Raw genomic sequence first — 15,535 nt, 5'->3', positions numbered from 1 at the left:
TTCCTCCACTTCGACCCCTTCTTCCCCCTGCAAACCTCCTCCATTTTTTTCGTATCTCCCTTTGTGCTTGGTGTTTGATGCTTTATTGGTGTTGTCGGGCAAATCGCTACAAAATGTAACTACTTAACAGCGACAACATTGCCAAAGGGCGTTCCGGAGGTCAGGGGTCAGGAGGTCGGGGGGCGTCTGTCGGGGCCTTATGGCCTGGCAAATTAAGGAATTTTCATTGAAAAAAACTGGCCAGTCACGCAACAATCATTTGGCCTGGGTCAACGTCAACAAATACCAGCTACCAGGCTACACGGAAAATAAAATTCGTTTAAATTTGTTTATGTATTAAAAACTAAAAACTGAAAATTTTAAAAATCAATTCAGAGGTGTAATTGTTTTATATTTTTATCAAATACTCTTGTGGGCTTTTGCAAGAAACTGATTTCTCCCTGAGTGACCTCAATTATTAAAAATTTGTATCTCATCATCTGTAATGAGTTCTAATACAAAGTACATTAGAGCTTCAAAATTTTTAATATTTTTAATATTTTTACAATATCGATGTATCGATGTTTTCAGGGAAAAACTCCTTTTAAATATCGATATACATATATTCCTTCAAGTGAATAACAGTAAATTTTTAACTTTTATAAAAATACTGCAATGGATTCATTTCATAGTATAGAAACCAGGGACCGTAAATAATCATTATTTAAGATTTTTATTTTAAAAGGCCTACTGAGGTTTTCACATATTTTAATCAACAATTTAACTGGTTTTTATGCACTTTATAGACATGAACAAATAACAGTTAATTTGCTTTCCAGATTTGTTGAAATGCATATACTTTGTGGACAAGAGTAAAAAGAACGTTATTTTTGACGTTTAAAACAAAATATCACAGTAGTCTTTTTAAAATAAAAATCTCAAATAATTATTATTTACGGTCCCTGATAGAAACTATTACGTAAGCACTTAAAATTAAATGATAAATTGGGAATTTAAATATACATTTTCGGTAATTCATGGCTATTTTCCCCAGTGCACCCTGTAAGTCCCGCCATTCCCTCATCCCCCTTTGCATCCTTTGAGCCATGGCCTGTCCATCAATGGAAATATGTGCCCCCCTTTTCGCTGCGACTTCCTCGGCCCCACACTTTATTATTTCTTATTGAATAATTATGGGTCATTTGGTTGCGGCGACGTGGTGGGCGTGGCAGTGAGTGGAGGGGTCGAGGGATTGAGGGGTCGCCTGTCGCCCTCACGTGCTTATCTTGTTTCCGTTGCTTCATTTAAAAGTTAATGACTGCTTTTAATGCCCGGGAATCGGACTTGCGACTCCCGAAGCGGGTGAACTTCAGCTTCCGGTCGGTGGCCATGTCACCAGACAGGCAAATTGATTAGGTTTAAAGGCAAAAATCATGGCATACATTAGGGCACATCCCACCCGGGCGACCCACCGTTTCCCATTAAGGGCGAAAATGTTTTACAAATTGAAAGTCACGCAACAATTGACCAACCCCCAACCCCCAACCATTCTGTACCGCCGAAAAAAGAACCTAAAAAAAGCGAAAAAAGAGAAAGTAACCACATTAATGTCGGTGGTTGTCTCGCAAACGCCCGTGGCTATCAAAGGCAAATGTTATTGAATCATTAACACCTGGCCTCTCGCCTGGCTGCTGAAAAAATGATGCCATAAAGTTGATTAGAAGTCACTTAATGGCAGCGGATGTGCAGGTTTATTACAATTTGTAACGAGAGCCCCCGAAAGCTTCGGGGTTCCCTGTGGATTCCTGGGTGCTCTAGCGGTGTTCTGGAGGGGGTATTTCAGAGGTTCTGCGGTTCCCAACGCGTCCGACATTAGCACTTATAAAATATGCAGCGGTCGCGTGTCTGTTTCCAATAAATACGGAGCAACCGGCAGGAATCGGAATAGGAATCGGGAATCCTTGGACCACGAACGAAACGACCCCTTCTCGACCAGAACCTGAACACCTCCTGACCGAACTGAACCGAACCGAACCCAGCTGAACTGAACTGAACTAAACAGGACCGGGCATTCCATTCCGGCATTCCGGCCGGGACCACGGCACTTAAATAGCCGTAAAGACAGCGTCGAATGCTGTTCGAAACTCGAAACTGTCGGGTGTAAAACGATTTGGCCAAGAGCTGTGGAGTGTTGGCCTAACGGTCTATCGAGAATGAGTGTTTACGGGTATATAAAACACATGCAGTGGCTGGAAAAAAAAATGTTTAAAGAACATACCTTAAAAGAATAAGAAATCTCTAAGAAATAGAATCTAAATCTATTCTATTCTATGATAAAAGATGTATTTTTAAACAAGATTAGAATATTAAAATGATTACCATATTTATAAATAATATATTCTATTATATATTGATTGAATTATTACGGAGAAAACACTCTTAGAATAAATGCAATGAAATATTTTATTCTCTTTTTTTTTTAATGTTTAGATACATTTACATATATTAAAATATCCTTTATAAACAAGATCAGAATAATAAAATTATCTATTTTAAATATTTTCCAGTAAAAGATCCTTTATAAACAAGTTTAGAATAATAAAATTACTTATTTTAAATATTTAAATAATAAAATATCCTTTATATTAAAATTACTTATTTTAAATCACATAAACTTAGTTGATTTCTGATTGATTCGTTTTACAACTTGCAATAATTTGTATAAAACCTGATGGACGATCACTGAATTAACCTCAATGCCTTTCGGGTTTTAGCTTGGTGGTTTTGCTTTAACCCTCTTTTTGGCGCCAGGAAATGTCGGTGCTTCGGCGCATTTCCTTTGTCCACACTATGTATTCGCCGGCAGAGGCATCATATTCTCCAGGCCCTCGTCCGAAATTGCGGGAGTAGAAGACGAGGACAGCTGGTGGCGTTTTTAATGTTGCCAACAATTTTTAAGTAGCACAAAAATGACGCAAGACAGCCGACGAGACGATGGTTGGGAAGTGGAGAAGGTTGAATGTGAGTTGCGAGGAGTTCGCGGTGGCAAGGTGGACGAAGTGGAATTTCAGGCTGACAGGCGCGGGAGGGCAGAAGGGCTGAAGGACCAAAGAACTAAAGAACCGAAGGACTGGAGGACTGGAGGACTGGAACGAAGGACAAGAGCTGGCGACGACGTTCTCGCTGGTCGACGCACGCTTAAGCATAAGTACTTCCGACTTTAAAAGGATGTCACATCCGGTTTCGCTTCTGGAGCGTGAAGCGCAGTCTGGCGACGCGATAAGAGCCGGGGCGCAGAGACCTAGGACCCTGGGATCCCGAGTACCAAGTACCAACTACCAAATACCAAGTACCAACCACCGAGAGCCGGGAATAAGAGAGCCGGCACAATTTAAGGTGCAACAGTTTGACAGGCTTAAGCCTTTCCTCCCCATCCTGGGGATCCCCCGTTGAAGTCCTCTTGGGCGACTAGCAGGTGGAAAAGTCGCCAAGGAGGAAATGTGGCCAAAGCTGCTTAGAAGGCACACTTGCAGCCAGTGTGACTGTGACCACGGTCCCTCACGATAAGGAGGCTATTCGAAAGCGGCTTGCTGGCTACCCGGAAAATCTTACAACTAGAAGATTAGGTGAGAAAACAGTGCGGCCTGTGGAATCTCAAAATTAGAATAGGGATCACAAAGATCGAACAGTTCTTACATTACCCTAACAATCAAATCTGGTGCTCATTTTTAATTTTAAAAAATTTGTTTTTTTTCTGTTTTTTAACTAAAAACTTGCTTTAACTTGTAAGTCACATATGTATAAACTAAAATCACACATTTAAATTTAGAAAATTTGACCCTATCGACTATCAGATATCCTCTATTCTGTTAACTGATTTAAAAATAAATATACTTTATTTCAAAACAAAAAAAACGAAAAATAGGTAAAGTATTATTAAAGATCTTTTATTTTAAAACCTTGCACAGGGTATTCAGAACAAGGCGATTTTTCCGACCCCATAAAGTTTAAGGTTAGTGATCCTGATCAAAAATATGGATACTTACTTTAAACATTTAGTTAGATGCGAACTTATATTTATACCAATATTTTAGTGAATTTTTGAGCCTTTAAATCAAGAAAAACATTTCTGTAAGAACTCAAATTCAAGGAATTCCTATCATCTTTTCATCGGCACTAAACCGAAAATGCCGAAATCTTTAAGAGATAATGTGGTTGGTGCGCGTGCATCCCGCTGATGATAATGGCTGTAACGACGATGATGATGATGTTGTAATGAGTTTTGGAACCAGCAGCCCTTGCTAGCTAAGACAATGGCCTGATGCTGACATTTATGCAGTTAGACAACAACAATGAATGCGAAATTGTTGTTAGAGGCGAGGCAAACGCGACAATGACAATAGAAATCTGCCTACCCCTTTGCCAGAGCTCCACTACCTCCCCCTTCCCATTCCCCTTCTACCTACGCCTCTGGAGGGACGGCATAAAAAAGGAACCAAGATTGATGAAGAAGCGCCACAGCAAAAACAATAAAATGTATCCAAGGGAGAGGCAGAAAAAAAGGGGGAAAAGGAAAGGAGACCGTTAGTATCTGTATCTATGACAATCTGTGGCAACAATAAAAAAAGCGGGCTGAAAGGAAAAGAAAAACGCAGTGGAAACCACTAGGAAAACGGCGAGTGCAGAGAAGAAAAACCGGCAGCAGAACGAATTGGGATCGGCTTGGGTTTTTCCAGCCCCCTTAAAAAAGGGAAAAGGGGGATCTAGAGAGGGGGCAGCTTAAAACAATACGTTTGACAAAAGTGGAGTCAACTGCAACGGCTGCAGCCTGCACGTTGCACAATGACAGTGGGTTTGCTGTGGCTGCTGCCACCGCATAATATGTGTAAAGCCAAAAGGATTTGTTATTCGAAACCGAGCGAAAAGATAAATAAACAAAAGAAGATTCCTCTCTCCGCAAGCCACCCTAAAATGTGGGTGGTTGTATGGCTTTCGTTGGACAGACAAAGGCCCCAAGGTTTCTGCTGTAACAAAACCCAAGAAAAAATACCAGAAAATTTTTAATAAGTGCCACAATGCAGCAGCAGAAATAAAACCGAGATGGAGGAAGAAGCAGCGGGAAGATACAGATACAGATACATGTACAGATATACAGATACAGATGGAAAATGGAAAATGGAGGGAGCAATAATGAATGCCCGGACACAGAAGGACATGTGTGTGTGTGTGCCGCCATTAGAAGTCAGCCAGGGGCCAAATACCAAATACCATACACAAAACACCAAAATCCAGACAGCCACGTTGACGGGATGTCAACCAAAACGTTTGAACGTTTGAACGACATGGCCAAGCGAGAACAAATAAAAATTGTTGCATTCCCCACCGGCTGTTGTTCCTCTGTTTCTCCTCCCTTTTTGTTGCAGTGTAGCGGCCCTGAATGGGAATAATCATCGCTGTGGCAATGCGACGGCTTCCCTCGCTTCTGTCACTTCATCGAGCTCTCTCATCACCACCACTCATCGAGAAGTGGCCCTAATTGTTTTGCACAGGGGGAAGTATCGGCTAAATTGGTCAATTAAAGTCTTACTTTTCGGCCAAAGTAATCATTGGATATAAATTTTACTAGCCCTGTCACTTAGATTAGAAGACTCTGAAAATTACAGTGAAAAGTACATATATATTTTAGTGAAAAATAAGATTTGGATTTTTTGGAAAAATATTTTTTTTTTATTTGTGTTTTTTGCTATAACTTGTTAAAAAAAAAAAATATTTTCAAGTTGGAATTTTCATTTAGGGCTAGTACTCAACCCAACAAAACGTCGACCAAAACAAAAAACTTCAAATTCAACAAAATTTCTTAACGTTTTTCGTTAGCTTTCCAATACTTTTAAAAATCCCTTGCAAAAGGGAATTACTTTTAAATGAGTATATACACTTTCTTGATAAATCAACCATCAACAAAAACAGTTTATATTATATAGAACCGTGTGCATGGGAACAATAATGAAATTATAAAGAACTAGCTGCTGCTAGAAGTTTTAATTTCTTCGAAGGGGGGCCGTTGTCTCCTCCTTCTTCTTCATCGTTGGACTCCTCTGGGGTTGGGAGACTGGCTTCAGATAGGGTGTCCTTGGTGTCCTCATCCTCTTTGTCGAAGTTCTCCGGGGTTGGAGGACGGGCATCGTTAGGTTGAATGGTTTCGGGTTCAAGAGCCCCTGGTTGCTCTGACTCCAGCTCAAAAGCGGCGACTTGGTCATCCAAAGCATCCTGAATGCCAAGTGAATCGAAGGCGATCTTTTTGTAGGAGGTTCCTGGTAGGTCTAACTCGGTTGGGCTCTTCCTCCCGGAATCAGATGGGTGGCTATCCTCGTCTGGATTGCCAGGTTCTTCTACTTCATTGTATTCGTTCTGCAAGTTAGGATTCTGTCCAATAACTTCCTCAATCTCTGCGGACGACATAGCTGTGAAAATATATTGTTAGTTTTACCAGTAGATTTTTTAGCCATTTTAGCGCGAGGTGCTCAGAGTTTACCTGAAAAAGTTAGTTGCTTTCTTCTATGCAGTAAAATGCTGATCTGAATGACAAACTGAAATTCAATGAACTGAATTTATGTTGGGCTGAGCTCCACAAACTGACATTTGGATTTGACTGAAAATGCAAAGCAATTCAAAATTATGATCATGATTTTTATTTATAAAAATAATTACATTTTTCATGTATATTCTTTGCTGTAACTTGGATGGTCCATAATCATAATCCATGATGAGCAGATGACAACCTAGTTAATAATATCAGTGCACTTTTCGGCTAATTTAAAAAATAAAATTTTTGAACCAATTTTTGAAGTTTTAATATGGGTAACCCCATCATAGTTTTTTGCAAAAAATGGCAAAAATTTAAAAAAAATCCAGATTTAAATAGAAAATTGAATAGATTGGAGATTTTATTACGAGGTATTGCATTCCATATTCGGATTACTATTTCCGTTTTTAGGACCAAATCACTATTTTTTGAAGGGAAATCAGGATTTTGATTTTTGGTACAAATTTGACATTTTTCTTGATCGATTTTTTGCTGTAACTTGGGCGAAAATAGTGATTTAAAAAAATAAATATTGGACCCAATTTTCACATTTTTGATAAGGGGTTACATAATAATTTTTTGCAAAAATTTCAAAAATTAAAAATTTTCAGGTTGACATGCAAATCAAAAAATGGCAATTATTTTCTTTGTTTCGGAAAAAATACCGATTGGTTTTAATGGAAAATTAATTAATTTATAAATTTTAATGGAAAATTAAGACTAATCACTTATAAAACACCGGAAAGTGTGACTGCTTTGCACAGCTTTCAACATTTTATTTTGTTGATTTCGCCTGAAGAGATCTGGCATTGTTTGCCAACGTATCTGTATCTGCTTATCAGAGAACTGATAGTTGGCGTTGGCTGTTGCATCACTGTTGTTTGTGATCTGTGGGGGGCGCAGTCACGTAGTCACCGTTTGGCTTTATTTCCACTGCAGAGTTTGGCATTCGACATAAAACATATTTAGGCTCGCCGCATGCCGAAACACAAAAAAAGGATACAAAACTGGGACGACTTGGGCTCATCCGCCCCGTTCGACCTGCAATGCAATGCAATGCAAAAAAAAGCAGAGAAATGCACAAAAGGCGACTGCAAATGTAAATAACAATAAAAAAAGAGAATACAAAAAAAGTTGACTAAGAAAAAACTGGTGATTCAGGGGGCACGCGGCTAACGGCAAACGGAATTGCAAAATGCAAACAAATAGTCCGCAATTTTAATAACTCACATTTTGCGGCAGCGTTTGGCGGTATTTTCGGAATTAAAAGGGAAGTCCAGTGGGTCGATGGACGGAAGGATGGAGGGATGCAAGGATGCAAGGAGCGGGTTATCCTGGACACAGGGGGTTGTTTGCACCCCCGAATGGACGGTTGCTGGGTTGGTCAATTGTTGTCATTGTTGGTGTTGCGGTTTTTATTTTCGCCCCAGCTTGGGTAACTTGTTGGCCGATTTTCACTTTCCACATTCCATTTTCACAGCTCCCCAAAAAGCCGCCACAATGCGATAGAGTTGGCTATGATGACGATGATGAGGCATAAGTGCTGTCAACAGGCCGCAGACGGATTTAATGATTCATCCAACTCGACCTGAAAAATGTAAGTGAACAGTTTTCAGTCTGACTTTATTTTTCATGTACTTTTCACAGCCCATAAATTGCTGCAGACAGACTTCTTGGCGTTAGGGTATTGAAATCAATAAAAATAATTACTTTTGTTTAAATAAAAATATTACAAATAATTATTAAAATATTTTACTCTTTTATCCGAAAGGAAATACCAGAAAGTGTAGACACATTTTTCTACTCGTTTAACTTTTGAAACAAATAAATAACCATTAATTTGAAAAATTATGAAAATATTTTGAAAATTAAATTAAAACCAACTGATTTAATCCGATCCTGCTGGGTCGTGTACAATGTACATATACCATTTTGGAGGCCCATCGAACCATTGCAATTCGAGTTTGATGGAATGCACGACAAATATGAATAATGAACGGAATTTTCCGCGGGTTTCGCTCCCGTTTTCCCGCTTTTCCTTTGGCCAGTGCTTACATTATTTATGTGAATAATTAAGGGGGTTTTTTGCATTTTTTTTTAAATTAATAACACCTGAAATTATTCCGATTCGGGTGCAATGCGCGTGATTAATGCAAGAAGGACACACACAGGACACCGCCACCGCCGTACATATGTTAACCGTTTGTTTGCAGAGAGATTTCCAATTTTTCACTCTGTTTGTTTGTTAATTTTGTAAAATTATACAATTTAATTGCACACACGAGCCGCAAACAGGAGCATCATCGGCCATTGGGCCAAAAAGTTTACCTTTTGCGGTTTTTCACGCGACGTTGGATGTGTGTAGTTCGCTGTGTTGTTGTTGCATTTTGTGTGCTGTGTTGCATGTGCAACAATATTCGCATTAATTGTGCGACTCTAATGATGCGCGGTCTCCCCGCGCTTTAAATTTAATTAATGCGCAATTTTCACTTTTAGTCCAGTTGGCATTTTGTTTTCGGTTAGCTTCTGACCATCGAATCGGATGTGCCCCGCCCCCTCCCTTAATCCAGCCCCGCCCCTTTTCCGTTTACTGTTAGCCAGGCTGATGAATTACGTTTAATTAGCTGTTCGAAATTTCTCAGCCCCAATTTGAGCGTGCTTTCCTCAAATTAAATAACTCGTTTTGCGAGTTGCAAACTGAGAAAATACAGTGTTCTACACTGATAAAAAAAACCATAGTAAATGGAAAGGTTTTTATAAAGAAAGAATAAATATAGAAATATTTAATTGTGCAATTATATTTTTTAAAAAAGATTTTAGTTTTAAAGGTTTTGTTTACGAGATTTCTTAAGTTGATTATAATGTGTGTGGAAAGGTTAACGGTTGATCTATTACTATTCAAAGGAGTTTTAAAGACAGAAATTGGTTTATCGCAAGTCGAGATGGAAAATAAAAGTGATGTGAAAACCTGACAAAAAAGTGCTATACATATATGAAAAAATTAATGGTTCAGAAAACCAAACTTTCATCTCTTTAGTTAATTGTTGAAAATTTGACTTTTATTTATGAATATCAATAAACATACATACATGTTGATTTCAAATCACTTTTTAATTCAGGCACAGCTTTACTAGGCTTTTCTAGTCACATAAGAGCTTTTCATTCGCATTTAGCAAAATGCAATTATCTACACTTCCCGCTCCCTAAAAACAAAAACAACAATCGCTCCGACGCTTCTACCCCCAAACCCCCGAATTTCCACCCCCCATTTCGCACTATATTCGTTGTCATCATCAAAACTCATCCTCGCCCGGCCAATAATTTAAATGTTTTTCGGCTGGAGGCACTGCCATGCGGTCCAGAGGCCAACATCAATTTAAAATCATTTAATAAATTCGCACTAAATTTCAATTCCGTTTTCATTAAATGCCACATAAATTATACGCACTGTGATGGCCTCGGGGAGTGGGGAAATGGGGTAATGGGGGGGTTGGAAAACCCCACTGAAAACAAGGGAATGGTTCTGGATTGTCAGCTGGGGCCGCCAAATCGCGTGTTACCATATTTCGCATTCGTTTTAAATGCCGCGCGCCATTTGCGCATAAAATGCTTTTAATTTTTCGTTACATTTGTCGTCTGTTGCTGTTGTTGTCGCTCCTCTCAGACAACAGCCTCCGCCTTTTGCCACCACCCCCAGCACCTTTCATCCCCCCTTTGATGCTTTATACCCACTTGGCCACATTTTCAATTCGACCTCAATAAAATTTACGCCCAAAGGCTGCCGACGAACGATGGCCCTGGGTCGGGGGGTCGGTGGCAAGGGGGGGTGGTTTTGGGTGGCAGAGGTCACAGGCGAAGATAACCGACAACGAGGAGGCAGGTTGGGGGGGGGGGGGGGCGGGGGGTTACGGCCACCGAATACCCTGCACCAAAAGTGGATCGCTACATTTTAAAACTAGATTTTTGGGTACCTTGTTCTTAAATTTTTTTTAAACATTTTAACTTAATTTCATCTTTCTGTTATAAACATCCAAAAACAACTTTGGTATTTTGGTGAATATTTTAAAATATAGAATTTCTCTTGTTATTATTTTAAATAATTAACCTGAAATATTATTTTTAAAAGTGCAAAGTAAAACGAAATAAGTCCACAAATATTTTGAATACCTCTTTTGAATATTTTTAATTCTGAATTAAATATTAATTTATGGTGTTCATTACATTTCTATAAATAAATAATTTTTAAAGGGGCTTCCACAATTCGTGGCTGTGAGCTACAGTTAAAATATAGCCATTCGCCCAATGTTGTTGCTTTCGTGAGTTGCTTTTGTTGTTGTTTATAGTAACTCCATAGCGCCCCATTGGCCAAAAAGTGTTCATTTCCTTTTTGGCGTGTTATCATCGCCACTTCCGGCAACGTGGAGAAGGGAAGGAGAAGTGCGACAAGGACGACAAGGACGAGAACTTGGTAGGCGAACGACATTGAATATCGCCGGGTAATATATGTATATGCGGTCGTATTTTGTGTACGTTTGTTACTGTCTGTGGCTGCTGCATCAGAGCCCCAAAAACGTAAGTCTTTAAAGGGGGCCTTTAAGCCATTTCCCTTGCCCCCCGACGACCTTGGACCTTGGACCTGCACTGGGCGGCAGAGGCAGTAAAGTAAAATAGAAAATAAAAAGCAGAGTAAAAGTTCAACCTCCGTTCCAGACGAATGCAAACACAATTTGAATGCTGCCGCTGCCATCAAATCGACCAGAAAAGCGTCCACCGCCGGCCGCCGCTTTTCCGAAGCGGAAAAAGTGCACAGAGCTTTTCACTTAATCGCTTTTCGTTGCGTTTGAAGGAAAACAAACAGAGCTAATTTGACTTTATCTTCTTGGCGTCAAGTTTCGTTTTTTTTTTATCTTTTCTTCCACAGCTCTATATTTTATTTGCCCAAGCCAATTTTTCGCCTGAACTTTAGTTAGTTTTCCCTGCCTAACCCAACATATTTCTGGGAATTGATAACCTTATAAAAGCCCATGAAAAATGGTTTAAAAAAAATTTTTAAATAGATTTATTCTGATTACTAAAAACTACAGAGACAAAAAACACGCCAGAATCAAATCGATATGCGCATGGTAAATTGTTGTCATATCGTTTTTACCATGCAATACCGATTTTTCTCTCTCGTAGATTCTCTGGGAGAGAGAGAGAGAGAGAGCGAGAATAATTAGTTCACTCATCTTTAATTCTAGAACACGTTGCTTACATTTCGAGATTATCAAGCTAAAATTGATACCACATAACATCAAATCGATCTTCATACACCAAACAGTATAAAAGTTTATGTTTTGATTTACCAGCTCCACAATTAAATTTTGCAAATATTTATCATTTTTTCAACATTTATTAGTTTACAAAATATTCAGGTGTTTTTAAAAACATTTAGATTTAAAAAAAAATGGTTTAACCTAACATTCTTAGCTATTTAATTTTACAAATATTTATAATTTTTTCAACATCTATTAGTTCACAAAATATTCAGGTGTTTTTAAGAACATTTAGATTAAAAAAAAAATTGTTTAACCTAATATTCTTAGCTATTTAATTAACCCTTCTTAAAAAAAGAGTGTTCACCTTCAACTTATTCAATTACTTATGTCCTCAGGAGTCAAAAAGTCACAAATCTTAAAATTTCTTTCAGAAATCCTACAAACTGTTGAGAAAAACGTTGACATAGAAGAACAGCAGCTCCATGAGGAAAATGCCGGTGGCCGCCGCGATGGCTGCTCCACAGATGCGCCACACGAGCTGCAGATCGGCGACATTCAGGGGCTCCAGGGTCACCAGTTCGCTGTAGTCCTTGATGCTCATCTTTCCCGCCTTCACCATATCGTAGAAGCTCTTTCGCACCCAGTGCTTTAAAAGTCCCGCCCGATCGGCGGCGAGCGAGAAGTCCTTCAGTGCCTCCCAGTAAATCGAATCGGGGGCCACGACAATGCTGGTGGGCATGAAGTCGATGAAGCACAGGTCCTTCGCCCAACGGAAAACCGGCTTGGCGAAGTGTCGCTGCTGGGTGTTTATCACCAGCCACTTGATGTAGGCCATGGTGTAGCCCCAGGTGGTGTTGAAGTGATTCCGCAGATCGTACAGCTCGTCGGGATCGTCGATCAGGTAGAAAATGCCCGCATATCGGGCCCTGAAGGCCCCATCAAAGTCGTAGAACTCGCTGCGCATGCCCAGGATCCTCTGGTCCCCCCTCAGCAGATCCTCGAAGCTGGTGATCCTCTCCTGGTAAGGCGGTGAGATCAGCAGCGACAGCAGCTGCGAACTGCTGGTGGTCAGCAGGAGCAGGGCCAGCAATCTCGGCACAATCCTGGCCATTCTCGAGTTTCTCAAGAGCAGCAGGCAGTTCAGGTGACCGAAAGCCAGCCAGGTGATCAGGATGACGAGCAGCAGGATCACAGCCAAAGCAGGACACAAGATCCTGTTGAAAAGATCAGGCGTTTTCAGTGGTCGCTCCACCGGCAACATGGTGCACCAGCTGGAGATCAAAATCGGATAGGTGTACTGGTGCATGGCCCACAAATTGCGGCGCGTAATTAAAGTGGTTGTCAGGCCGACGTCTATGAGACCCTGAGCGGTGTACTGCAGCATGTAAGAGCTCTCGGGGGCGACACCGGCCCGAAATTTGGGACGAACCATTCTCAGGGTGGCATTCAAGCGGCCTGCAAAGGTGTCCATAAAGTCCCACAGATAGCCGGCCACTTGGTTCTCATCCCTCTCATCGCGATAGAAAAAGGTATTCGGTGGCGATAGATCCGGCATAACGCGCAGCCGATGTCCTCGCAGGTCCACCAGTTTATTTTCAAAGATTTCCACCTTATTTCCACTTGAGATGTTTCTCTTGACCAACTCAAAGTTGGGAAATGGGTGATAGCTGTAGAGGTTCCAGGGGGAGTGATTGGTGTTCCGGAAATACAGCTCCACCTGCAGGATGCTCCGGCGCAGGCAAAAGGAGAGCAACCGACTGGCCAGGGATTCCTCATCGAAGGCCGCCACTTCGATGAGCAAACGCACCGAGGTTCGCAGGTGATTTAGACTGGTGGCTAGGTTTTCCAGCTGACTTATGGAGCTGGAATCCTCTGACAAGCAGGCCAGAACCAGGAGGCCACCGCCGTTGATGCGATCATAGAGTTCCGGCTGGGGATAGCTGAGCTGCCAGACGATCTGCGGATGGGCGGTGAGGTGGCGCCGCCACAGGACACTCCAGCTGCAGTCCAAGGAGGCGGGATTGTAGTAGACCAAGGTGGCTTCGGTGGAGAGAAGAAACTGGGCCACCAGGCCGTATAGGTCCAGCAGCTCGGCTGCAAGGCTCCGCTCCAAGTTGGCCAACATGTCCGCAGCTAACAAAATCACCGACTGACGGGAAAGTAAAGTCCTTAGTCCTTAGTCCTTAGTCCAGCCATCGATAGCCATCTCGTCTAATTGCCCGGGGACAAGTGCATCGGAGCAATTGCTGAGTTTGCACAACGACTCCCAGGTATTTGCCCTGGAGCCCAGAAAATATGGAACAGAAAACACTTTAAACTTTTTCCGATTACTAAAAACTAAGCAGAAAAAGAATGAATAGGAAGTTTAATCAATATACTGGATTTTGTGTAAAAGAATAGCTATTTAATTAATACTAAATATTATAAAGTTTGGATTTTTGTTTTTGGCGAAAGACCATGGTAAGATTGCAATATCATTGTTTAAATACTATAAAGATTAAATCAATATAAAATATTATTATTGTTTACAAAAGTGCATAAAGTTAATACCAAGTGATTCTTACACACAAGTTTTAAATTAATAACTTGGAAAATTGTATTTTTAAAATTGATAATTTAATACGCATTTTGATTCTTAATAGCATCACTGATAAAAAAAAACGTAGTAAGTCCAAAGATTTTATGTTCAATTTAAAAATTTTGTGGTACGCTTTTCATCCTTAAATTTTAATTCAATTTAAAATATTTTAGGCTTTGATTTACATTTAAAGTAAGTATAATTAAGAACGAATCTAATATACTCAACCTTAATTAAAATATTTTTAAATTATATCATGCAATCTATATGTTTTATATTAAATATTATGATTTTGTATTTAATTCAAATATGCACACGAATTTTTGCATTTAAAATATTAGCAAATATTTACTTCCAATTAAATGCAATAGTCGCATTTTTTATCAGTGATTAAACTATTTTTAATATAAACCTTCTATTTAATCAAACCTTATATTAACCTTCTATTTAATACATTAACTCAATAAAAGCATACTTTAATTAAAAACCTTATTTTTATACCCGTTACTCGTAGAGTAAAAGGGTATACTAGATTCGTGCAAAAGTATGTAACAGCTAGAAGGAAGCGTTTCCGACCCCATAAAGTATATATATTCTTGATCAGGGTCACTAGCCGAGTCGATCTAGCCATGTCCGTCTGTCCGTCTGTCTGTCTGTCTGTCTGTCTGTCTGTCTGTCTGTCTGTCCGTCTGTCCGTCTGTATGAACGCTGAGATCTCAGAAACTACAAAAGCTAGAAGGTTGAGATTTTCCACACATATTCTTTGGCTTCCTACGCAGCGCAAGTTTATTTTAGCCGAGCGCCACGCCCCCTCTAACGCCCACAATCGCCCACTAACGATTTTAAAATGGGTCCTGCGCCCACATCTTTAAAGATTTCCGAGAAGTATAAATGCAATTTTGTTGTGTATATTTATACCTATCGAAATGTGGAAGACATTTTTCAAATCGGACCATTCATTAAAAAGTTATACGCAATCAAAAATTATATATCTATCTCCCTCGCACTCCCTTTAGCTGAGTTACGATTATTAGTCGGGACACCAACCCGACACAGCGTTCGCACTCCCTTTAGCTGAGTGACGGGTATTAGATAGTCGGGACAACAACCCGACTATAGCGTTCTCTCTTGTTTTAA

At 40.1% G+C, this 15,535-nt stretch overlaps 2 protein-coding genes across 2 annotated transcripts; both read right to left on the bottom strand.

Annotated features, from left to right (window-relative positions):
- Positions 1-5,936: 5,936 nt before the first annotated feature.
- On the bottom strand, positions 5,937-6,629 carry LOC108065457 (uncharacterized). Its single transcript, XM_017153457.3, has 2 exons — positions 6,512-6,629; positions 5,937-6,440 (listed from the first exon to the last, which is right to left on the bottom strand). The coding sequence occupies exon 2, from the start codon at positions 6,436-6,438 to the stop codon at positions 5,989-5,991; it is 450 nt and encodes a 149-aa protein (XP_017008946.2). The 5' UTR covers positions 6,439-6,440; positions 6,512-6,629; the 3' UTR covers positions 5,937-5,988.
- Positions 6,630-12,256: 5,627 nt separating this feature from the next.
- Positions 12,257-13,945, bottom strand: Ir20a (Ionotropic receptor 20a). The gene has a single exon (XM_017153592.2). The coding sequence runs from the start codon at positions 13,943-13,945 to the stop codon at positions 12,257-12,259; it is 1,689 nt and encodes a 562-aa protein (XP_017009081.2).
- Between the last annotated feature and the right edge of the window lie 1,590 nt (positions 13,946-15,535).

Source organism: Drosophila takahashii, chromosome X (assembly GCF_030179915.1).
Source record: "Drosophila takahashii strain IR98-3 E-12201 chromosome X, DtakHiC1v2, whole genome shotgun sequence".
In the NCBI taxonomy this organism is placed as follows: Eukaryota; Metazoa; Arthropoda; class Insecta; order Diptera; family Drosophilidae; genus Drosophila; species Drosophila takahashii.
This window is presented reverse-complemented; position numbering and strand designations above follow the sequence as displayed.

Excerpts from the sequence above, each read along its gene's own strand:
- Ir20a (XM_017153592.2), bottom strand. The coding sequence starts at position 13,945 with ATGTTGGCCAACTTGGAGCGGAGCCTTGCAGCCGAGCTGCTGGACCTA.
- LOC108065457 (XM_017153457.3), bottom strand. The coding sequence starts at position 6,438 with ATGTCGTCCGCAGAGATTGAGGAAGTTATTGGACAGAATCCTAACTTG.